Source organism: Mobula hypostoma, chromosome 2, assembly GCF_963921235.1.
Source record: "Mobula hypostoma chromosome 2, sMobHyp1.1, whole genome shotgun sequence".
In the NCBI taxonomy this organism is placed as follows: Eukaryota; Metazoa; Chordata; class Chondrichthyes; order Myliobatiformes; family Myliobatidae; genus Mobula; species Mobula hypostoma.
This window is the reverse complement of record NC_086098.1, coordinates 20,108,538-20,135,614: the sequence shown is the minus strand read 5'-3', so window position 1 is coordinate 20,135,614 and position 27,077 is coordinate 20,108,538. Positions and strand designations below refer to the sequence as shown.

General features: G+C 41.5%; 1 protein-coding gene across 2 annotated transcripts in view; it reads right to left on the bottom strand.

Annotated features, from left to right (window-relative positions):
- The window catches only part of LOC134338214 (synaptotagmin-like protein 1), a 226,772-nt gene extending 207,523 nt beyond the window's left edge, over positions 1-19,249 (bottom strand). The window contains exon 1 of one of the 2 annotated variants that reach the window (XM_063033892.1): positions 18,767-19,249. In XM_063033892.1, the coding sequence (XP_062889962.1) occupies positions 18,767-18,894 (128 nt within the window). In that variant the 5' untranslated portion in view covers positions 18,895-19,249. Of the gene's footprint in view, positions 1-1,789; positions 1,887-18,766 lie in introns of those variants that run through there. The other variant, XM_063033901.1, reaches the window with a different exon arrangement.
- Between the last annotated feature and the right edge of the window lie 7,828 nt (positions 19,250-27,077).

Here is a 27,077-nt window from a genome sequence, read left to right as displayed (position 1 = left end):
AAACAATTGAAAACTTATACTCTATACAGCATAAAATAAATGGCGAACCATTTACTGCATGCGTTTCAATTGCTTCAAGAATCAACTGCCTACCTACGTTCACAGTGAGATAAAGGACAAAAGAATTTGACAAGGTACCTCATGCAAGGCTTATTGAGAAAGTAAGGAGGCATGGGATCCAAGGGGACATTGCTTTATGGATCCAGAACTGGCTTGCCCACAGAAGGCAAAGAGTGGTTGTAGATGGGTCATATTCTGCATGGAGGTCGGTAACCAGTGGTGTGCCTCAGGGATCTGTTCTGGGACCCCTACTCTTCATGATTTTTATAAATGACCTGGATGAGGAAGTGGAGGGATGGGTTAGTAAATTTGCTGATGACACAAAGGTGGGGCGTGTTGTGGATAGTATGGAGGGCTGACAGAGTTTACAGAGGGACATTGATAGGATGCAAAACTGGGCTGAGAAGTGGCAGATGGCGTTCAACCCAGATAAGTATGAGGTGGGTTCATTTTGGTAGGTCAAATATAATGGCAGAATATAGATTAAATGGTAAGACTCTTGGCAGTATGGAGGATCAGAGGGATCTTGGGGTCCGAGTCCATAGGACACTCAAAGCTGCTGTGCAGGTTGACTCTGTGGTTAAGAAAGCATACAGTGCATTGGCGGTCAGCCCCACTTGGAATATTGTGCTCAGTTCTGGTCGCCTCACCACAGGAAGGATGTGGAAACCATAGAAAGGGTGCAGAGGAGATTTACAAGCCCGTTGCCTGGATTGGGGAGCATGCCTTATGAGAATAGGTTGAGTGAATTTGGCCTTTTTTCCTTGGAGTGATGGAGGATGAGAGGTGACCTGATAGAGGTGTATAAGATGATGAGAGGCATTGATCGTGTGAGGTTTTTTCCCAGAGATGAAATGGCTAGCACAAGAGGGCACAGATTTAAGGTGCTTGGAAATAGGTACAGCGGAGATGTCAGGGGTAAGTTTTTTACACAGGGAGCGGTGAGTGTGTGGAATGGGCTGCCGGCAACGGTGGTGGAGGCGGATACAATAGGATCTTTTAAGAGACATGGAGCTTAGAAAAATAGAGGGCTACGGGTAACCCGAGGTAATTTCTAAAGTAAGTACATATTCGGACAGCATTGTGGGCCAAAGGGCCTGTATTGTGCTGTAGGTTTTCTATGTTTCTAGAATTGGGAACCTGGGTGGCACATGGCATTCATACAACACCTTTTGCCTTCGACATCTGTGTTTGTGTCAACCTGTCTAAAATCTCTAAATGAATTGAACAGCCGGAACCAAGTTCCAGTGGTCACATCATAAAACTGTCAAAACCTGATGGCATGAACATTGACTTCTCTAACTTCCGCAAATGCCCCACCTCCCCCTCGTACCCCATCCGTTATTTATACACACACATTCTTTCTCTCACTCTCCTTTTTCTCCCTCTGTCCCTCTGACTACACCCCTTGCCCATCCTCTGGGCTTTTTCCCGCCTCCCCCTTTTCCTTCTCCCTGGGCCTCCTGTCCCATGATCCTCTCATACCCCTTTTGCCAATCACCTGTCCAGCTCTTGGCTCCATCCCTCCCCCTCCTGTCTTCTCCCATCATTTTGGATCTCCCCCTCCCCCTCCCACTTTTATATCTCTTACTAGCTCTTTCTTCAGTTAGTCCTAACGAAGGGTCTCGGCCTGAAACGTCGACTGTACCTCTTCCTAGAGATGCTGCCTGGCCTGCTGCGTTCACCAGCAACTTTGATGTGTGTTGATAAAATTGTCAATGTCACTCACTCGGTAAATGATCATCTTTACGCAGCTGGTGGAAAGCTGATCGAGGAGACCACGAGGGTGTCACATAGAAGGCTTGGTTTTCATTCCAGAGATTCTAATGAAATGTAAATTGGACAGGTTCTATTACAGTGGAGCAATCTTTTCTACCAGATTACTTTCTAAGCAGTGAAGACAAGAAAACTTACCCAAGCATGCTTATCCAGAAATTCACGTTAGTGCGGTACGGATGCTCCAGTGAAAATGGGGCTAAGAAAGAGTGCAGGGCCGGAACTGAAAGGGCAGTGCACTCACTCTAATATATGCACACAACTTTTGACAGTAGCATTCATGGAGTACCTCACTCAAGTGATGATTGTCTCTCATGTGTTAATCTAGGCTCTAAGTGTTGGCTCTTTATTCAGCTTGAGAAGCAGCATTGCATAGGTTGTTCCCATTCATACATTCTCAAACAAGTTTTCTTCCCAGCAGGGGCTAATTGTTCAGTTAACTTGCAGTTTTGCTTGGGTTGTCACATCCTGCTGATTTGAAACACGCTGAATGGTTCCACCCAGTACCCACATGTCCTCAGTGGGCAGCTTTCCTCATGGCATCGCTCTTAACCTGCAGGTGAACTGCACCCATTCAGTTGTCCCCACCAGAACAAGGTGACATGAAAACAGAAGCTGTTCTCAAAGAAATATATATTATCGGGTTATTTTGTCAACAGTCTTAATGTTGTACTTAGAAAAGCAGATATCATGTGGATGGGAGAGGAATGTAGGAAGGAATCATAGAAAATGCACAAACGGCCCACCCAGCCAACACGCTGTTCATCCCTCTTCCCTCTGGGAGAAGGTTCAGGACCTTGAAGACTCGTGCGGCCAGATTTGAGAACAGCTTCTTTCCAACTGTGATAAGACTGCTGAACGGATCCTGACCTGGATCTGGGCCGTACCCTCCAAATATCCGGACCTGCCTCTCGGTTTTTTTGCACCACCTTACTTTCCCTTTTCTATCTTCTATTTATGATTTATAATTTAAATTTTTAATATTTACTGTCGATTTGTACTCCAGGGAGCACGAAGAGCAGAATCAAATATCCCTGTGATAATTGTACGCTCTAGTATCAATTGTTTGGCAACAATGAAGTATAAAATATGAAGTAGATGGGAAGTTGCTCAGCTACTTGCACCCGTCAAGTTCAAGTGTAACTCCATCACCAAGTCCTTCTCAGTATCCTTACAAACACATTATTTTGAAATCTCAAAGTTCAGAGTTCAAAGTAAATTTATCATCAAATTACATATTTGTCACTATATAGCAGTTGAGGTTTCTTTACTCGCGGACATTCATATTAGAACAAAGAAATGCAATAGAATCAATGAAGAGCTACACACAAATACTTCCAAACAACCTAAGTGCAAAATAAGTCTAACTGGGCAAATACATACATACAGAGAACATGAGTTGTAGAATCTTTGAAAGTTAGTCCATAGGTTGTGGAATCAGCTCAGAGTTGAGATGAATGAAGTTATCCACGCTGGTTCAGAAGCCTGATAGTTGAAGGGTGATAACTGTTCCCAGTCCTGGGGCGTGCAGCCTAAGGCTCCTGGACCTCCTTGCCGATAACAACAGCGAAAAGAGAACATGGTCTGGATGCTGGTAGGGGGGTGGTGAGGTGCAGGATGATAGATTCTGCCCCTTAGTGGCAGTGCTCCTTGTAGATGGGCTCAATGGTGGGGAGCACATCTACAAGGAGGGCTGCTACAATTATTTCAATATTATTTCGGATAATGGTAGTGTTCATATGCATTAGCCAATTTAGTGGAAATCGCTGACAGAACAATTCCTTGACATGTTACCTTTAGCACCACATGTACTGAGGCACAGTGGAAAAAATTACTTTGCATGCTATCTGTACCAATCATTTTATCCCAACAGGGCATCAAAAAGTACAAGGGGAAAACAATACACAATACACAATATTGTACAGTTACTGAGAAAACACAGTTCAGGCAGACAATAAACTGCAAGGCCATGTCAAGGTAGATGAATCAAGAGTCCACCCTAAGGTATAAGAGATCAATTTAATAGTCTTATAATGCAGGGTAGAAGCTGACCTCGAGCTTGGAGATACAGGCTTTCAGGCTTTTGTATTTTATTTATTTATTGACATACAATGTGTAACAGGCCCTTCTGGCCTTTTGAGCCATGCTGCCCAGCAACCCCTGATTTAGTTCAGTCACAGGCCAATTTACAATGACCAATTAACCTACTAACTGGTATGTCTTTGGACAGTGGGAGGAAACCAGCGCATCTGGAGGAAACCCACATGGTGACGGGGAGAAAGTGCAAACCTCTTGCAGGCAGCGACGGGAATTGAACCGGAATCACTGGTACTATAAACCGTTGTGCTAACCACTACACTACCATGCTGCTCAATGGGGGGGGGGGGCATGGAGAAGAAGAGAGAATTTCAGTGTGGGTAGGAACTTTGATTATGTTGGCTGCTCTATTGAGGCAACATAAAGTGTTGACAGAGTCCATAGTTGGAAAACTCATTTCTATGAGCTGTTTCCACAACTCTTTGTAGTTCCTTACAGTCTTTGGCAGAGGGTTTGCCATACTAAACTGCAAAATACACTCGGTGCTGTCTCTGGAATATGTATAAAAATTGGTCAAGGTCAACATACTGAATTACTTTAGCGTCCCGAGGAAGTAGAGGCACTGGTGAGTTTCCTAGGCTGTGATGCCAAGATGGTTGGACCAAGCCAGGTTACTTGTGATGTTCATTCCAAGGAACTTGAAGCTCTCAACCATTTCCACGTTAGAAACATTGATATAGGCAGGATCGTATGTACTGCCCCCCTTCCTGAAGCCAATGGACAGCTCTTTTGTTTCGCTGCATTGAGGGAAAGCTTGTCATGACACCAAGCCACTGGCTTTCTATCTCTTTCCTGTACCCTGACTCAACATTTTTGAGATTCAGCCCACTATGGAGATGTCACCTGCAAATGTGTACATGGTGTTTGAGCAGAATCTGGCCACACGGTATAGGCAGTAAAACAGGGGGCAGAGGATGCATTCTTGAGTTGAGGACAATCGTGGCACAGGTGTTACTGCCTAACCTTACAGATTGTGTTCTGTTGGTCTGGAAGTCAAGGATCCAGTTGCAAAGGAAAGTGCTGAGTCCCAAGAAACAAGATAATCCGTAGATTCAGGAAATCCAGAGCAACATGAACAAAATGCTAGAGAAAATCAGCAAGTCAGGCAGACTGTATGGAAAATAATATAGAGTCAACGTTTTAGTTTTGATGAAGGGTCTCGGCCCAAAACATCAACTGATTATTCCTTTCATAAGAACATAAGAAATAGGAGCCGGAGTAGGCCATCTGGCCCGTCGAGCCTGCTCCACCATTCAATAAGATCATGGCTGATCTGAGTATGGACTCATCTCCACCTACCTGCCTTTTCCCCATAACCCTTAATACCCCTACTATGCAAAAATCTATCCAACCTTGTCTTAAATCTATCCAAACTTTCCAAGGATGCTGCCTGATCTGCTGAGTTCCTTCAGCATTTCGTATGTGTTGCAAGGATCTTGGAGCTGAGTTTACTTAGAATTATGGTATTGAAGACTGAGCCGTCGTCAATAAATAGTAGTCTGTCCCTTAATTCCCATATAATTTTTCAGATGCCTTTTCAAACAGAACAAATTGGTAGATAGATAATATAATAGCTTTGACATGTGGGCAAGTTTCCCCTATTCCCTGGTTTTAAATGAACATAATGAAAATCAATGAAGGATTGTATTTTACTGAGATGACAAAAACGAAATAACACATCGGAACATTTTGTTAGTAAAACTGAAAATATTGTGGATAGCTCAGTCAATATACTAACTTCATAGAAATAGCCTGGGCAATAATTCGTAATAAATTTATTGTTAAGAATCCGTGCTTTGATAATCGGCCATGTACATTTGCCTTTGGATTACGTTGAGCATATTTTGTTATGCTATTGGTGTAAAAAATATATTTTTAAGAAGATTAGCTTTATTTGCCACAGCTACATTGAAATGCATTATTTGTATCAAATTAAATAAGGAAGGATTGTGTTGGGCAGCCCACAATTGTACCATGCTTCCAGCACCAACATAGCATGCCCACAGCTCATTAACCTTAACTGTACATCTTTGGAATGTGGAGGAAACCGGAGCACCTTGCTGTCACTCGTAGTACACACTACAGCACAGAAACAGAGCATTCAGCCCATCTAGTCTTGCTGACCTATTATTCTGCTTAGTCCCACCAACCTGCACCTGGCCCTCCAAACCCCTCCCATTCATGTACCTGTCCACATTTCTCTTAACTGTTGAAATTGAACCCGCATCCGCCACTTCCACTAACAGTTCATGCCTTACTCTCTCCGTCCTCTGAGTGAAGAAGGTTCCCCTCACAGTCCCCTTAAACATCTCACCTTTTACCCTTAACCCATGACCTTTAGATTGAGCAATAGTCATAACTCGTTACGTACAGCGGCAGGAATTGAACTCTGATCGCTGATCACTGGATCTGCAGTAGTGCTCCATCAACGGCTACACTTGCCTGACACACAAAAGTAACTAATTCAGAAGAAAAACCAATTTGACGTACACAGGCACGGCCAGTAAGCAAACAAGCGAGCAAGTTCATTTGTATGGCACTTTTCAAACACGAGGCAGTTCAAAGTGCTTTACATGGAACAAGATATAATAATCAAACATCAATTTCAGACAATATCTGAGAGAATAAAACCACACAAAAATAGATCTGATAAATAGAAGTTACAGTGCAGGAGATTCTAATTAAAAGTAGAGAGACTGTCAGCCACCCTGCATCTTCCTCGAGATGATTCCCTCAGGGAATCACATGTTGAAAAAAGTTGGGCTCAAAAATCTTGTGATTAAGAAAGCAGGTGCCATAGATATTAAAAATAGTGGCTATTTCAGGAATTATATTGAAACCTAGAATAATGCAGTTCCATATGCAACACATTTGTAGTTTGGAAGTATTTGATCAAACCATAACTAATCCATCTCACCAAAAGACAGTTTCAAGACATATTCACTGTCACACCATTTATAAATATGACATATTGTAGTTTATTGCCACTACATTATAAACTGCAGTTTTCCATTTGTTATTGGTTCATATTAAATATACTTTACACAATGCCTCCTTAAATAGTAATATGTGAGTCCCATACATTGACCTTCTGATATTCATCTCTTCATGCCATTACAGACATTTACACCACACGCTGCATCCTAAAGCAAACAGCATTATGAAGGACCCCACGCACCTCTCATCCCTCATACAAACTCTTCTCCCTCCTGCCAGCTGGCAAAAGACACCAAAGCATTCGGGCTCTCATGACCAGACTATGTAACAGTTTCTTCCCCCAAGCCATCAGACTCCATCAGACCCAAAGCCTGGACTGACACCAACCTACTGCCCTCTACTGTGCCTGTTGTCTTGTTTATTATTTATGTAATGTCTGCACTGTTTTGTGCACTTTATGCAGTCCTGGGTAGATCTGTAGTCTAGTGCAGTTTTGTGTTGTTTTACGTAGTTCATTGTAGTTTTTGTATTGTTTCATGTAGAACCATGGTCCTGAAAAACACTGTCTCATTTTTACTCTGTACTGTACCAGCAGTTATAGTCGAAATGACAATAAAAAGTCACTTGACTTGACTTAAATACTCTGCTGACTATACATTATCAAAATGGTTGAAATAGATGTAAAATACAAAATGTTATTTTAAACAATATATTGAACTACGGTAAATGTATAAATTATAAAAAGTGAAGAAAATCAAAAATTCTTGATTAGCCAGGGCATCAAAGGGTAGGGGGAGAAGACAGGGGAGTGGGGATGACTGGAAGAATTGGATCAGCCCATGATTGAATGGTGGAGCAGACTCGATGGGCTGAATGGCCTACTCCTGCTCCTATATTTTATGGTCTTATTTACGTTAGATCTGATACTGAATCTCAAATGCGACTACATCTTGACACCTAAATCCTGAACTCCATGCCCTGCAGCACTGCGAATTCATCATGACAATCACAGAGGTTCAAAGTTGTAGGTTCGCTTTCTCAAATGCTGTAAATGGGCTGGGCTTGCCAGCAAACCCAAAATCCCCAAAGCTTTTTGACAAAGGTCAAGAACTTCATTCAAATGAAAGGAACTGGCTATATATGCCAGTCAAAGCTAATAGACCAAATAGCTCAGGACAATCCAGATCTGTTCTGTATCCTATACTAGCTTTCATGCAATTCCTGACCTGCAGTGCATTTCGTACTGTCTTATTGCAACATGTGGGCTTGAAGACTATGGATTGACGGACACATAAGGAGATAGCTTATGTTAATGGTCCAAGCTACCGCTCAGTGGTAGGTACACTCCAGCCCAACATGGAGTGTTTATTTTCAACATGTTTGCAGTATTTTATTTTGCTATCTAATAAGCAAGGATTACAAATAAATTGTTAACCTATTGTAAACCAAAACTCAGATGCAAAGGTCTTTCAGTTAGTCCTGACGAAGGGTCTCAGCCCAAAACATCGACTGTACCTCTTCCTAGAGATGCTGCCTGGGCTGCTGCGTTCACCAGCAACTGTTATGTGTGTCTAACATTTAAGCTTTATTTGCTAAATTTCTGAGTGCTTTATGCTTCATGTAACCTAATTATTTTGTATATTACAGGAAAAAGTCAATTACTTAACACTTATCGATTTCAAAAGCTTTGACAAGGTATTGATTTTAAGAAAAGTGATTTTTACCGGAGCTACATTTTTTAACAACTGCTGCTGATTTAAACAAATTTATGTGTCAAAGAAACTTGTCGTAAAGGATTGAATTTGCATTTTAATGTTTCAAGGCATCAGAATTCTTCTTTGTCATCATTTCAGATTAGTTCTGTAAATGTTTTGAGGAAAATCGATTACAGGAGGCTACTTTCCAGTGTAGTGATTTAATGCTCAGAATCCAATTTCCAATAATTATTGCCAGGTAAAATTTCAAACAATTCACGCAGGTATTGAATATAATCTTGAATAATAACTTTATCTACTGCAATTACAACATCAGACAATTACAGATTGTTTTATTGTTTTTACTATCTTTTTTGCATTGAAGATTAACATGTTGATACTGCGTTCCCAGAATAGATGCACAGGAATAAATTTGGAAGATTGTTATGCTGTGTAAGAGAAGTTGGTTTGTGTGCGCTGAGAGTACAAAGTATTGCAATAATCTGAAGAAGGAAGCAGCTGCATGTCAGTATTTACAACATAACTCATTTATCTTCTCAATCTTCAGAACCACACACATAAATAGAGAACCTAATGAGGGCACTGAACCAATACCGGGAACTGGTGCTGTAAAGTACAATTTCATATGTTTCTTCTCCTAAAAAATTATTATTTAAGAAATCTTCCCTATAGCATTCAGTGCATTTTTGTTGAGTGTTCTTCTGCCAGCAAACATACATCCCATATTACTAAGCAAAAGACCTTGGATAAAGCATCTTTGGGAAATATGTCTTTTGCACATTGGTTGCTTGTCTGTCTCTGATGTGTGTGGTTTTTCATTGGTGCTGTTGTGTTTCTTTGGGTTTATTGTGAATGCTCGCAGGAAAATGAATGTATTTGTCCATTAATTCACTTATTGAGATACAGCTCGGAATAGGCTCTTCCGAACATTCGAGACACACCACCTAGTAATCCTCTGATTTAATCCTAGCCTCATCACAGGACCATTTACAATGACCAATTAATCCAAGAACTGGTAAACCTTTGGACTCAATCTCAGGGTTGTATATGGTACTACTACTAATACTATTACGTTGACTCAGGCCTAGGGGGCCGCTGTCAGGTAAGTTGTATATGGTTACATATGTATACTTTAATAATAAATATTCTTTGAATTTTGATATTAAGTGGATTTTAGCTTATAAATAAATACATGGCTCTATTTAGAATTGAATTGAATTGACTTTATTATTTACATTCTTCACATACATGAGGAGTAAAAAATCTTTACATTACATCTCCATCTAAATACGCAATGTACAATTTATAGTAATTTGTATGTACAACAGGATAGTCAATATAACATAGAAATACAATTATATCAGCATGAATTAATTCTCTGATGGCCTGGTGGAAGAAACTGTCCCGGAGCCTTTTGGTCCTGGCTGAAGGGCCTGTAATATTCTATAACTCTATCTGCATTAACACTGGTATCAACTCTAGCCACAATGATAATTAGTTTAAACAGATGGCTTAATTATTTATTATTCTGTGCAGGTCAATAATGTAAAATATAATGTCCAGAGCAGCTGTTTTGTAGAAGAATAAAATGTATTGTTTAGGTATCTGTAGTAGCATTCGTGAATCCTTGCTATACTATCTACAAATTGTTCACCCCATTTCAAAATACAAGATGTTTTTCAGTAGGAATACAGTACTGAGCATAAGTCTTGGGCAGATGTATATAGCTAGAGTGCCTAGGACTTTTGCACAGTACCGTAGCAATGCCGCAAAAAAAAAAAATCATGACATATGTGAGTGATGATAAACCCGATTCCGATATGAGTCTGTATTATCGACTGAGAATGTCAAGGGGGCAGGGAGAGGGGAATCATGGTTGGGAAAAGGGGAAGGGAGAGAGGAGGGAGCAGGAAGCACCAGAGAGACATCCTGTAATGATCAATAAACCATTTATTTTGAATCAAATGACCCCTTGACCAGTGTCTCAAGGCTGGGTGTGTCTGCACCCATGCCACCCCCTGCCTCTGGCACTCTTTCTCTGTCACCTGTCCCTCCACCCTCGCATTTCCCAACATACTTTGCTTCCTGCCAGATTTACAAACTCCGCTCCACATTGACAAATACAGTACTGTGCAAAAGTCTTAGCTATATATATGAGCCTTAGATTTTGCATGGTACTGTACTTAATATCATGGACTCAGTAACATACAGTAAAGTAACACTAAAATGAGTACCTAACCTCCTCCAGAATAATAGCACCAAGAAATATAATCCATTTTATCTCACTAAATCAGTGACAATAACTCTTGCCAGAAGTGCTTCAGTGTCCAAAATGAGATCATCAAACTCACGATGCCAGACCAAATTTATGCACGCTGTTTATCTAACTAATTAAAGTCATTTGTCAGAACTGTACAGGTGACGTAAATTATTCATGTACTTAGCTCATTACATTACAAGAGCACTTTATCGAACGTGGAATCAATAACATGCCAATATGGTTTTCTACAACATAATTTTGAAAAAGCTATTGTCATTCAATCAGGTTGTACAGGTAATGGGCTCAAACCCACAATCAGGTGACAATTAGACTTTGTTATCTTTTTGGAAAGAAGTGGTAGCGAACTGGGGAATGTATTTCAGGGCCTATCGTGCAACGAGTGGACATCCATACTCTGTAAGTGCCACACTGTAACTTGGACGTCTGCTGCAAATATTTCTCAGTGTAAAGTAGCTCCTGGAGGGTCCAGTCATTTGATCTCTCCAAGAAGGTTTTCACTGCGCAGTTTTTGAATACAAAGATTATCTTTATTTGTTTATTTATTTAGAGAAGCAGCCCAATATGACCCTGCTATCTATTTACACCCGTGTGACCAATAACCAACTAACCCATACGATTTTGGGATGGGGGGGGAACTGGAGCAGCCAGAGGAAACCCACGTGGTCATGGGGAGAACGTACAAACTCCTTACAGACAGTGACGGGAATTCAATCCGGGTCCAGGTGCTCTAAAGCGTTACGCTAATAAAACATACAATGAAATTTTGTCATCTTGCACCAACAACTGACACTGCTGAGCACGTGTTGGGGCCACCTGCAGCTGTCAACATGCTTCTGGCATTAATTTAGTATGCCCACAACGGACGAACCTTAGCCTGTACGTCTTTGGAATGTGGGAGGAAGCTGGAACACCCAGAAAGCCTACAAACTCAATACAGACAGCAGTGAGAATTGAATTTATATCGATTTTACAGCTGGCACTGTGAAGCATTGCACTAACTGCTGCCCTACCATGCCCCCCAGAGGGTGATCCCCAGAAGTTTCAGGTTGCTTCAGCGTAAATCTAGCTGGACGACACCACAAACCCAAAACAGATCGCTTTTGCCTCACATACACCCAGGACTGTCCTATAATGTCAGCACAGCACACCACTTGAACAGCTCACCAAGGCTCACAGCACAGATCAGAGTAGATTATACACTCCCGGGAATATAATGCAGAAGCATTGCAAGACAGGCTGGATGGATGACATGCAATATCACTCCACAGTGTCAGCACACCTTTGGAGGGGTGAGGAGGGAGGGTTGATGCTTTGTTGCTGCTGTTTTCGTGTGGGAGGAGGGAGAGGGGGCTTTGGGATTCTAATGTTTTAGTCATTCAGTCTTTGGGGGGGGTTTCTTCTGTTTTCGTGAATGTCTGCAGAGAGTAAGAATTTCAGGGTGTATATTGTATACTTCCTCTGATATTAAATGGAACCATTAAACCCTTGAACCAGTGAAGACTTGTAAATAGAGTTGAATTTTGTGTAATCATCAGTGATTCTCACTGATTTGGATGGATGTTGATAGACATCTGGAGTCTAGGCCTTTGCTCCTCACTCAAAGGCCAGCAACGTGGACACGGAAAGAAGGTGTAATTCTGTGCTGTATTGTTCTAAGGCTCAGTATGTTCAAAAAAAGTTTGGATGGGTACAAGGATGGGAGGGGTATGGAGGGCTATGGTCCGGGTGCAGGTGATGGGACGAGGTGGCTTAAATGGTTTGGCATGGACTAGATGGGCCAAATGGCCTGTTTCTGCGCTGGACTTTTCTATGGCTCTAAGGACAACACTCCATGCTCAAACGCCAATGATGTAGATGGGTCCCGAACATCTGGTGTCCAGCCCTCTGTTCAGCGCTCAAAGGCCTACAATGTGGATGGGTGTCAGAGGACATTCGTGGACGCCGGGCTGTCCCAGGTTGGTGGGACCCGAGATCAGATAAACATGCGAGCAAGAGGCACGAGAGCTGGTGAGTTAACGAGCCTGGAGTTTGAGGTCCCGTAAATGGCTACAAGTTACTTTGCTCTACAGATCCGCAGGACAGCAGCACAGAAAGGTGCTGATCAACATGGACTGCACACACCCAGGATCCCATTACAAACACAGCAACTAGCATCCTGAATGATACATCCACAGACCTGCCCTACAATGACTACATTTGCCAAACTGGTCCATACATATATGGCACTGCTCCAACAGATGCCTTTAGACTCCAGCGTAGAACAAACATATCATCAATCAATGCGGATACAACAGGGTCTTTTAACAGCCTCTTAGATAGGTACATGGAGCTTAGAAAAATAAAGGACTATGCGCTAGGGAAATTCTCGGCATTTTCTAGAGTAGGTTACATGGTCAGCACAACATTGTGGGCCGAAGGGCCTATAATGTGCTGTAGATTTCTACGTTTTATGTTCTATGTTCTATCATATTGCAAACCTCACCCAGATCAGCATTGAGTACATACCATCCACAATTGCTCAACAAACCCAGCAGATCTGTCTGATTTTACACACTACAGCTACTCTACAACGGAGAACAAGCGAGGTTAATCTACACACACTCAGGACTACACTGATCTGACCTCGTCAAAAATAAGCACTGTATCAAAGAGACAGGACCACACAGACCCAACCTCCTTTACATATTGAGCAGATAATATTCCATGCCACATTAACAGATGCAATACTATCAATGCAACCTAGTCACCCTGGGCTGGAAAATATACAGCTCACAAAACAGAAGCATACATATACACACACACTCACACCAGCCTAGACTGAAGAGGTATAATGTACGGCCCCAGAAATTCACCACATACCAGAATAGGCTCTCCACACCCAAGATTGCTCCATAAATTAAGTACATACCAACCAGGACGATCCACACCCAGCACTGTGCTATGTGCATGCACACACACAACTTCATTGCAAACGTAAAAGAAACCAGGCCACATTGTGCTTGGATGACACAAACCAGAACTGCTTTAAAATTCCTGGGTGGTTCTTCCTGGGTTGCATCTGGCAGAACGTGCTAAGCACAGGTGGACCACACACTGCCAGGCCTACCATACAAACACAGGACATTCAGCCTGCCAAATGTGAAGCAGGCCTGGGATCAGACTGACTGCACAAGCTCAGGACAGCATCACTGACCCGGCACAGAGGAGCCTGGCTACACACTCCCAGTACTGTACTACTAACCTAGCAAGGTGTACAATCTCAGAATTGCACTCCAAAACCAAAATAAATAGGACTAGATCATATTCAGACAGAACTGCATAGCGACCTCATCAAAAATCAGCCTAGATTTACAAACACCCAGGAATTCATTAATAATCCAGCACAGATCAATCTGTCTGCAACCAATCAGACTTCATTGGAAACCTCTTTTTAAATTACCATTGACTACCAACTCCTAGCATTGCACCACTTGCCAGTTACTGCTTGGACAGGAACCAGGACTGAATTTCAAATCTATCTCAGATTAGCATGATCAATATGCTCCCTGACTATAATACAAACCCCTTCATAGATCAATCCATTCTAATGAAGGGGCTTTGACATGAAATATTAACTCTGTTCCCTTTTCAACAGATGCTGCCCGAAGGGGTGAGTCCTTACAGTAAATTTTATTCCACGTTTTCAACTTTTATATAACCAACTTGGATTGCAGCTCTCAAGACTGCAATGGTCATTGTGGACGACACAGTCTGTAACTACATTGTTCAGATCAGGATGGACTATGTGTATCTAGGACATCATAACATACTGAGTCAGGTGGAACAAAAACAAACACACCAAGGAACACATTATAAAGTTAGCACATACCAACCAGGCTACAAATATGTTCCGTTGAAGTTGGTTAAGGCAATGGTGGGGCCTAATTTGGAGTTTTAGTCACCTATCTACAGGAAAGATGCAAACAAGGTTGAAAGAGTACAGAGAAAATTTACAAGGATGTTGCCAGTTCTAGAGGACTTGAGTCAAAAAACCTTGACAAACTTCCATAGATGTGTGGTGGAAAGTGTTTTGACTAGCTGCATTATGGCCTGGTATGGGAACACCAATGCCTTTGAATGGAAAGGTCTACAAAAGGCAGTGTATTTGGCCCAGTACATCACGAGTAAAGCCCTCCCGACCTTTGAGCACATCTGCACGAAACACTTTCGTAGGAAAGCGTCATCGATCATCAAAGATCCTCACCACCCAGACCATGCTCTTTTCTCACTGCTGCAATCCGGCAAAAGGGACAAGTGCCTCAGGACTTGCACCACCAGGTTCAAGAACAGTTACTCCCCTTGAACCATCAGGCTCGTGAACAAAAGAGGATAATTACACTAATCCATCAAGATGTTACCACAACCAATAATCTCACTGTAAGGACTCTCCATCTTGTTATTTATTGCTGTTTATTTATAGTTGCATTTCACCATGTTGTTGTCTTCTATGCTCTTGCTCTTTCATTTAGTTACTATTCTATAGATTTGTTGAGAAAGAAGAAAGAATCTCAGGGTTGTATGTTGTACTCTGAAAATAAATTTTACTTTGAACTTTGAACTTTGTTATAAGCAAAGATTCAATAGGTTAGGACTTTACTCCTTGGAACGTAGACAATTGAGAGGAGTATTGAATGTAGAAGATTTGACATTTCTCCAAAGTTATGAGGGGTATAGATAGAGTAAATTCATGCAGGCTTTGTCTACTGCTGTTGGTTGGGACTACAACTGGAGGTCATGGGTTAAGGGTGAAAGTTGAAAAGTTTCAGCGAAACATGAAGTCGAACCTCTTCACTTAGAGGATCATGAGAGTGTAGAATGAACTGCTAGCACATGTGGTGCATACAAGGTCGATTTCAACATTTCAGAGAAGTTTGGATTGGTACATGGATGGTAGGGGTATGGAAGGCTATATTCAGGGAGCAGGAAATAGGCAGTTCAGTTTAAATGGTTCAGTACCAACTAAGTGGGCCAAAGGGCCTGCTTCTGTGCTGGACTGTTCTGTGAGACACCACTACAAACTCCCTACAGATCAGACAGGACCGCAAACATACAGCAACACACACAAAATGCTGGAGGAACTCAGCAGGCCAGGTAGCACCTGTGGAAAAAGTACAGTCAACGTGTTGGGCCATCAACTGTACTTTTTTCCATAGATGCTGCCTGGCCTGCTGAGTTCCTTCAGCATTTTGTGTGTGTTGCTCAGATCTCCAGCATCTGCAGATTTCTCTTGTTTGTCCACAAACATACAGGACTGCTTCAGAAGCGCAGTATAAACTATTCTGAAGTACACACATTTCACTTTCGTATAAATCAAGTTCAGGTTTACAACCCTTAATCTAAAGTCTTGTTCTTTTCAGTTACTATAATCGAACATAATTAAGTCCACCTCGTTCAATTCCCAGTCTGTGCAGAAGTAAAAGACTCTGACCTGGTTGGGTAAGAACCTCAGCTGGATTTGACAGCTGAATCTCCATTCTTTAAAAACTTTCTTTAAAAATAAGTATCATTTAACTCCATACAATTATTTGAAAAAATGATAACCTACAACTCTAGATTAGTTTGTAGATTTAAACAATAAATAACCTCAATATCTCAAGTAACAAAGCACATTTCAAGGTTATTTGCAGTGAGATTTTTTTATATAAATAGCTTAATAATTCTTAAATTTACTAGATATTGAAATTACCTTTCTCTGGTGCCCCTCCTCCTCCTTTCCTCCCATGGTCTACTGCCCCTCCCTATCAGATTCATTCTTCATCAACATTTTAGCTTTTCCACCTATTAACTGCTAGCTTCTTACTTCATCCTCCCTCCCCACCCAATCACCTTCCCCCTCACGTGCTCTCACCTATCACCTGCCAACTTGTATTCCTTCCCTCCCCCCAACACCCCACCTTCTTATAGGGAGTTCAGTTTAAATGACCTCCCCCTTCTTTTGCAGTCCTGATAAACAGTGTTGGCTCAAAATGTCGATTGTTTATTTTCTTCCGTAGATACTGCCCAACCTGCTGAGTTCCTCCGGCACTTTGCGCATGTACCTCAAGATTTCCAGCATCAGCAGAATCTCTTGTTTTAGCTTACATAGTGCCTCAGAGAATTATCGACAGAAATATTCACATTTTCACAATTAACTACACAGGTACATAATCCTGAAGTTTCTCTGTTTCAGTGCATTAGATACTTCAAGGGCTAGAATTTTCCCTGTCATTACTATCCGACCACGCTAACTCGGCAGAGTATTTCTATATAAAAGGTGGGACATAGTTTAGCATAGGTTCTTGGTCCTCTTTATAGTGTGATCTTTACAAATATCAGACATTAAACAGGTTGAAAAGCAGATGCACCTGCTCTGTTGGTAAAGGACTTTATACCCATTGCCTTAAGCATTGAATATGATGTTTGTCGAGGGAACTCTCGCCAGATTTTCCACCACAAAGTGGAGTCAACTAGAAAGCAAAATGTAGTATATTGCTGACAGAAGAACGAGCGGGCTCAGCAATTAAAGTTAAAATAACCTAAATTGGCCTGAAGGGAAGGAGTGGTGAATGGAAATAGGTCCACTTCAGCCAAAAGTGGCTATATTATTGCGTCTTCTGCCATTGGTTCCAGGTACAACACCCATTGCCTGATGTTACCTGGCAACAGTAGAACTCACACACTAAAAGAAAGTTACTGGAAGTACAGCTTTAACAGAATAAATGGGGGTGTGGTAAAATCATTTAAAAAAATATGTATTAGCCGTGGAAAATTGATCATATTTAGAATTTGAGGCTCAAATCTGAAAGCACCCTCTTTGTAAATGCACAGACACTCTGTATGAGTAGAAAGTGTATGAAATTCTACAAACCATTGTTAAATTAATAATATAATCACACATTTTACAGCTACAGCCCAGACCAGAAAGCACAGTGCACAATACTAAAAAGACAAATCTATTAAATTTTAATTAGGTAAGGAAATATATCATTACACAGCTCAAAGAAAATTTTCAACCTCATTTGCAGATCAAATTAATGTTGCACACAAAATAAGAACCAATATGACGTGAGATTATTCTTGACTACCTACTGGTACAGTGGTTATTTTTTTCTTACTGATTGATAGATTTACAGCCAGGGTAGGCCCTTCTGCCACAGCCAGCAGTGGAGGCCAAGTCCGTGGATATATTTAAGGCGGAAGTTGTTCGTTTTCCGATCGGTCAGGGCATCAAAGGATTTGGCGATAAGGCAGGTGTACGGGGTTGAGAGGGATTCAGGATCAGCCATGATAGAATGGTGGAGCCCACTCGCTGGGCTGAATGGCCTCATTCTGCTCCTATGTCGTATGGTCTTTTGGTCCTTCGAGCCACGCCCCAGTTTAATCCGATCCTAATCACGAGACAACTTACAACCTACCAACTAGAATGTCTTCAGACTGTGGGAGGAAACTGGAGCACCCGGAGGAAACCCACATGGTCATGGGGAGAATGTACAAACTCCTTCAGACAGCGCTGGGAACTGAACTTGGCTATGAAGTGTTATGCTAACCACTACACTACCGTGCTGCACCTTTAACACAGTGTTAACACATTGACGCTGTCTTCTGCATTAAGACAGTACTGATCTAGCAGTATACATACACATCACAAATTTTCAAAACAATAGCACTGAGATTATGAACAGGTTTATCGAGTTAAGGATACACATTGGCCTAAGTACGGTTACAGTGCCTGGCACACAATGTGTTATGGGATCTTAGAAACTCACCTGAAATGCCAGACAGAGCCTTGATGTGAAATCTCATCGAAGGTACAAAAGAATAGGGAGGAATGTGAAGTGAATGCCAATAAGAGACAGAGATACATCCATTATTCATTGTTTACCTGATACGCTTTTCTTCAAGCTTTTTCAGATCTGCATCTCGTTTGAGGACTTTCTGTAGAGCCTGTTGTTCTTCCTCTGACAGGAAGCTGAGGTCCATCATTTTGGCCAGATCCAACTCGGTCTTCATTTTCCAGCCACTCCAGTGCCTTTGGAGAAACTTGAGTGCGATGAATCAAACAAACTGGAGTGAGTTTATAACTCAACAGTGTTGAAACCTCCAACTGGTGCCTTCCACCTTCTGGGATTGTTTTATTTCCTCAATACGTTCAACTCTCTGCTTGCCACCAAAAATTGTTCAGAGATAACAAATGGTTCAGCTGGTTACTTGTCTCCTTTCAGACTCATCGAAGGCCGTCACATTCATGGACATTAGATTTATGTCAGATGTTTACGAACTTTCAGGAGGATTTTAAAATTCCACACCTGCCGAAAACAGGAGCAGCCGTCTCCGTGAAGGAATGCAGTGATGCAAACTGTTAGAATCCTTCTTGATCGCATACTCTGTCTATGCAAATTAATTTATTACAGGAATGTGAACCTGCATGCGTGTCTGAGTTGTTTTACAGGTTTATACTTCACAGAGTTTGTTATCAATTTCCTTTACCTGAACTGAATCATTGCACAAATAGAGGAACAAATTAAACATTAAATCTTAAATCTCGTAATTAACAGGAAATTAACTGTGGAAATAGGGTCGATTTTTACATACATACATACATAAGTCACATACATTCTCAATCAAAAAACAAAAAACTTAGAGCAGAAAGGGGTACGCAGCATCTGTGGAAGCAGGAGGTTTAGATCGAAATCCTGCATCAGGACTGAGAGGGAAGTGAAAAGGTATCCAGCATATAGCAGTTCATGGCAAGGTGCAATAGAACCATGTGGGAGGGGATGATGGGACGTGGAACGAGGAGGGGGCGAGGGATGGAAGAGGTGAACGAAGGGAGAAGAAACCTCGGTGAACAGGTGAGGGTATGGGATGGTGAACACAGGACATGTGGGTTATTTGAAATTGGAAAATTGAGCATTCATAACATTGGGTTACATGTGACCCCAAACAGAATGTGCAAACCTGTTTTTCCAGTTTGCCTTTGGCTTCTCAGTAACAACATAGAAGGCCAAGGATACACTGGTGGGAAGTAGAATTAAAATGAGATGCACCAAAGACACTCGCAAATTTCTACAGATGGACTGGGGAGAACATTCTAACTGGCTGCAAGACCATCTGGTATGGGGTGGGGAGATGGTCTACAGCATAGGATCAAAAGAAGCTGCAGAGAGTTGTAAACTTATTGAGCTCCATCGTGGGCATAGGCCTCGGTAGTAACCAGGACATCTTCAAGGAGCAATGCTTCAAAATGGCGGCATTTGTAATTAAAGACCCCCACCACTCAGGGCATGCCCTCTTCTCATTGCTACCAACAGGAAGGATGTACAGGAGCCTGAATTCCTGAAAAAAAGAGGTTGAGGAACAGCTTTATCCTCTCTGCAATCTAGTTTCTAAATGGACATTGAACTCAATGAACATAGACTTACTACTTCTATTGTACTACTTGTTTAAGTTAATTATATATATATTTACTGTAGTTTGCAGTTTTTATTATTATGTATTGAATTTACTGCTGCTACAAAACCAACAAATTTCACACCGTATCCTGATGATTTTACACCTGACTCTGATTCTGTACCAAAAGCTTTATACGGCCTTTGGGGACAGAGAGTGAGTGGTCTGCATTCATGAAATTAATGGCTCCACTTGATTTCCCCAATGTAGAAAACACCACAATGTGAGCACCAAATGCAGTAGACCAGAGGAAGGGTGGATAAACTGGAGAGTCAGGGAAAAGGTAGTTCTTGTGGAAAGCTGAAACCTTTGGTGAGGATGGGGAGAAGAACAGATGATATGACTTACTAGAGAAAGTCTGCAGATGCTGCAAGTCCAAGCAGCCCACACAAAATGTTGGAGGAACTCAGCAGGCCGGGCAGAATCTATGGCAAAGAGTACGGTTGACGTTTCAGCCTGAGAAACTTCATCAGGACTGAGATATGACTTGTTGTGGAATAATAGTTCAATAGTTACCATATGATATCAGAGAATATATACAATATACAACTTGAAATTCTTTCTCTTTGCAGACATCCACAGCAACAGAAGAGTGCCCCAAAGAGTGCGTGACAATAAAAGTTAGAACCCCAAAACACCCTCACTCCCCCTCCTCCCACACATAAGCAGCAGCAAAGCATCGACCCTTCCCACTCCCCCACTTATTTCATCAAAAAGTATCAGCACCTTCCACCCAGCAAGCAAGCAATAGCAAAGCCCCCAAGAAAGACCATGGTCTGCAGTACAACAAAAACTAATCCCAGACAGCTTTAATGTGTTGAGATCAAGTCTCTGTGAATGAAGAAGCGGGTAGAGATGGCAGAAAACAGGTTGGATATAGAGGCTGATTGGGCAAGGTGCGTGCATGAATGTGTGGACATGCAGGAAACAGAGGAAACACACATCACCTGTGCCATTAACGATGGTAGAGGTGAAGCCCTAGAATAGAAGCTTTCACCTTAAGGACACATGCAGAAGAAATGGAGATACAGTGAAAAATGGATAGCATCCTTTCAGGAGGCAGGTTGGAAGGAGGTCTGGTTGAGGTAGATGTGGTAGTCTGTGGGTTTATGGAAAACGTCACTGGAAGAAGTTGGAGATGAGAAACTCAGAACAGGAAGAGAAGTCCCAGAAATAGGCCAGGAGAATTTGAGCACATGGCTGCTGATGAGTTCAACATGGGTGTAGAAAGCAGCACCAATGCATTCATCAATATAGTGAATGGAGTTTGGCAAGGAGGCCGAATTGCTTTGCAGCCAAAAAAGACAGGATATACAGTAGCTATGGCCCTTGCAAATGCCCATGGCTACTGCTTGGATATTCAAAGAGGGGGAGACATTGAATGTTGTTGTGGGTCAGGCTAAGTTCTAAAAGTGTTAGGGGACAGTCTGGCAGACCTCGTATTCTCAGTCTCAGTCCCACTCTGACTTAGTCCCTTACACTATTCCAAAGGAACTCATTTCACTATTCACAAAGAAACAGCTTCACCTGAGAAAACACATTACAGCCTTTCCTAACTCAATGAATTCAACTGTTTCAGATTATGAACTTCATGACCTCAAATTTCCAGCATTCATAATATTTCCCCTTGGCTTCTCCCAACTAACATTTTACAGACCCACCTGCACTTTCTCTCTAGCGGTTCTACTTTATTCTGCATTCTGTTATTGTTTCACCTTGTTCCATCTCAATGCACTGTGCAACGATTTAATCTGTAAGAACAGTGTGCAAGACAAGATTTTCATGATATTTGGTACATGTGACAATAATCAACCGATTCAGTTCAGTTCCAATTCAGTTTTAACCGATGCTAATATGCTAATACCACCCTCATTCAAGGTGAAAACTCACCCACTCTTCTGACTTTCTAGCTCGATGGACCTTTCTGTCTATTCTCTTCTCCCTCTAGCCTATCTCATTCTTAAAATCATCGACCCAGTTCTAACAAAAGGCCGTTTACCCAAAACAATGGTCTGGATTGTGGGTAAAGCCAATTCCACCATTAACTACAGGTATAAAGGCAGCTTTCCCATGACGAGGATGTGTGTAGGAGATAATGGGCTGAATTTTACGAATTCCCCAGGTCCACTCAAGCTGGAAGCCTGGTTACTGTGAGGTGGAGAGGACCAGAAGCAGCAACATGGCCTCAGACAGTATGTTCCAAGGGCCCACCCTCAGAACGCAGAGGTGGACTTCTGGCAACTGATTGCTGTCAAAGGCCCTTGAGCAGTTTTAAATGTGTGCTAAGCATTAAAACAAAACTTTAAAAAGTAAAAATCTAAATTTACTCAAAACTACTTTAAATGGTCTGTTAATCAAAGGCATAAAGACTAATGATAATTTTTGTTTCAAAAATCCTTCTGCACTTGGGTTTTAAGTCAAGGTCACCAGCCTCATTAAAATGAATGTGGTTATACACAGTTTAAACTCCAGCCAGTGTAAACCAGAGACAAAATGTAATATTGAGCTGTCCCATCAACACAGGATGTTTGTCCTCCTCTCCCAGGGTAGGAGGTCATGTGCAGCATCGGTAGCATAGTAGTCAGCACATTGCTTTACAGTACAGGCAACCTGTGTTCAAATCCTGCTGCTGGCTGTACTTTCTCCCCATGAGCGCAGGGGTTTCCTCCGGGTGCTCTGCTCTCCTCCCACAGTCCAAAGACACATGGGTTGGTAAGTTAATCAGTCACATGGGTGTAACTGGGCAGTGTGGGTTCGCTGGGCCAGAAGGTCTGTTACTGTACTTATCTCTAAAATTAGACGAAAAGTATTTATAATCTGGGGAAAGGGAGCAGTCAATGTTTCCAATCTGCGGCTCTTCATAAAATCTGAATTGGGTATTGGAACGTGGATGGTGATGTGCCAGGACAGGATTCAGGGATGGGTTAATTTGCCCATAAAAGTTAGGTGACAGTTCCCAATAAAGCTCCTGCTTGACCCAGCAAGACCCAGCTCATCCATCCCCTCGTTCTCTCTCTGCACAATCTGTTTGACTTGTTGAGGACACAGAGCACATCTATTTTATCTTAGATTCCTTGCCCCCACAGTACTTATAAAAACAGAAACAAAAAATCCTGGAAATGGAAATTCCGACAATACTTTGTCTTCATCTAATCGATGGAGAGTGTATGGTAGCTAATGGGTCAGATGGTGAAAAGTCATTAACCTAAAAGTTTAATTTAATTATTTTTATTTATTAAGATACAGCGTGGAATAGGCCCTTCCAGCCCTTCGAGTTGCACCATGCAGCAACTCCTGATTTAATCCTAGCCTAATTACAGGACAATTTACAATGCCCAATTAACCTACCGACCGGTATGCCTTTAGACTGTGGGAGGAAACCAGAGCACCCAGAGGAAACCCTCTTGGTCACGGGGATTGTTGATTGCATTGTTTAGAATTATCAATATTTTTGGCTTGGTAGCTTAAAAATTGTTTAATTGTATACTTATTTTTTAAAATTCAGAACATACAGACAAACCCAAATCAGGAATGGATTGTAACACTTAGATCTGCAAATATAAAGACTGCATGCTTGCAAAGCTAAGCTGGAATTTCAACCTTGTGATTCATCATACTGATCCAGCTCATTCGCAGACATTTTGGTGTTTTTGAGTTGCATTGACTTTGTGGTTCTCTTTAAGCCACATAGGTTTCTGGTTTCTGTTTGAAACCAGAAACACCAGTCCAATGGAATCAGGAAGGATGCAGGTGCTTTATTCCTACATTGAACTGAGATTGTGCTCATGTCGAGCAATGCACCGGGTGCCCTGATGTAAAAACACAACTAAATTAACAGTACACAAAGCATTCATGTAGATTGCCCATCTGAACCCATAAAATAGCAAAAAGTCAGCCCCTTTCAGCTTCATACCCGATCCATTGAAAGAACTATAACAAAAATTTACGTTACTTAAGAGTAGAGGTCACTTCTTACAGTTTGGCATGCTGTAAAACAAGATCAGTTCCAGTTAAAATATCTGCTGCATTTTTTCATATCAGACTACCACAAGAGACTATTCGAAGAATGTGCATCCCACCCATTTTCCTAACAGCTTAATACAGCATCGCTCACTAAAAAAAAGACATTTAGATCTGCGGCGCATTTTCCAAGAAATTTTATACAAATGCCAGCCGTTTCTTGCAGTTAGGAACTGAAACAATGGTAATGATTGAATCATAAAGCACTGCAGAATTGCTCTGCTCTTATTTAAACTGACCTTTCTGTAAAAAGAAAACACTTTTTAGTTGACAGTCACTCAGCCATGTAGCAGAGCACAATGTTAATCAGAATGAAAGGCTCTCTCACTCTCTCACTCTCTCTCTTTCCATGGGCAGGTGTTTTCTGGCAGTTTTGAGGTGGCCAGATAGCCAACTGTTAGTTTATGATGCACAGCTGAGATTCAAGAAATCATTTCACATAAAACCTGTCACCTGTGGCTTCATGATAGTAATAACAAATATAAATTCACTCAGTGGCCACTTTATTAGGTACCTCCTGTACCTAATAAAGTGGCCACTGATAGTATGTTCGTGATCTTCTACTTCTGTAGCCCATCCACTTCAAGGTTCGATGTGCTGCGCATACAGAGACGCTCTTCTGCACGTCACTGTTGTACTGAGTTACTGTCACCTTCCTGTCAGTTTGAGCCATTGTCCTCTGACCTCTCTCATTAACAAGGCATTTTTACCCACAGAAATACTGCTCTCAGGATGTTTTTTATGTGTGTTTTTCACACCGTTCTCTGTAAACTCCAGAGACTGTTGTGCATGAAAATCCCAGGAGATCAGCAGTTTCTGAGATACTCAAACCAACCCATCTATCATTCCATGGTCAAAGTCACTTAGATCACATTTCTTCTCTGTTCTGATGTTTGGTCTGAACCCCTTGACCATGTTTGCATGCTTTACGCATTCCCTTACTGCCACGTGATTGGCTGATTTGATACTTGTGTTAATGAGCAGGTGGACAGATATGCCTAATACAGTGGACTCTGTTTGTAGCCTGCGAAGTATAAACATGTCTGGGGAAGGGAGGAGGGAGATGACTAAAATGTGCAGTTCCTTGTAGCCAATCTGTTTGCAGTGGCCAATTGTAAATGCCAAGTATTTTGAATTCATGACAGAATTCAAAGCCCCTGGTTTTGAAGCATTAAAGCAGCACCTCACTAAACTTTGTTTTAATGTGGTTTTACCCCATTAAACAGCCAGTAAAAACAACTTTTTGTGATAAATTTCCCTTTGCACAAGTCAGTCTTGTACACTGAATGCCGGCAGCTTGCAAATGCTTTAGTTGGCAGTCTGATTTATGAGTGTTTACAGATATTGATGCATGGTAATGACATTCTACATCTAGCCGAAGAAACTCGAGCCAAGAAACCCTAAACAATGTTGCTGAAAATTAATGATTTTCTGTTTTCTGTTTAGTATGGAGGGCTATTGTCCAGGCAGAACAATAGGTTGGCATGGAATCAATGGGCTGAAGAGCCTGTTTTCTGTGCTGTAGAGTTCAGTGACGAGAAAGCAATGGTAATCAATTCTGGATCCCTCTAAAACACTGTAGAAATTTGACCAGGAACTTCAGTCAGTATTCACCTGTGCAAGAAAGTGAAACACAATCCTTTCTCAGTACCACAGCATTTTGCATGTATAATGCAGTCAAACTCATTACATCCATCATACCTCTGCCAACATCACCTGGAATAAGAATCTCAGTAAACAGAGTAATTGGATCAGGAGATGACTGGAAGACTCGTGTTTCCAATAAAATTTTAAAAAAGGGAATTCTTAAACAGAAATTATTGAGGGCTATTTCTTAGGATGAGGCTTTCCTTTCCAGGATATTAGAGATGTCCTCCTCCTTCAAAGAACAGGGTTTCCTTTCCTCTACCATTAACGTTGCCCTCAAATGCATCTCCTCCATTTTCCAGATATCCATCCTCACCACATCTTCCCACAGTTTTAAAAGAGATATAGTTCCCCTTGTCTTCACCTACCACCACATGAACCTCTGCATCCAACATATCACTCTCCACAACTTCCACCATCTTCAATGGGACCCTCTGTGATGCCCTTGTCCATTCATTGCTTCCCACTAATCTCCCACCTGGCACTTGTCCCTGCAAGTGGCAGAAATGCTACACCTATGTTCGGGGCAGATAGCCTCTTTAACTCATATGTTTTGGTCTTGCCCTACTTTGGAAACTTTTTGGAGAGATATTTTCAATATTATTTCTAAGGTATTAAATATAGATATCTCTCCTCACCCTATTACTGCTATCTTTGGACTACCTAAAATTTCTAGTAATCTTTCCCCTTCAGCCCGTAGAATGATTGCATTTCTTACTTTAATGGCGAAAAGATGTATTTTACAACATTGGAAAGAGCTTAATGCTCCAACTACCTTTTTTTGGTTTTCTCAGACGATTTTATGTTTGAATCTGGAGAAAATTAGAAGTAACCTTTATGATTCTTCATTTAAATTTGAACAGATTTGGGGACCTTTTATTCGATATTTTCATTTAATGTAATATTTACCCTTCTTGTTTTTTCTTCACTGTTTTAATGGAGGTCGGGATTGAGGACGTGATTTTAAGTTTAACTCTGTTTGGTTTCAAGTTAGCCCATTGCTTTGCTTTGCTTTTAGTTAGTTGCACGGTGGGTTTTTTTTTTGGGGTTTTTTTTTTCTTTTTTTTTCCATTGAT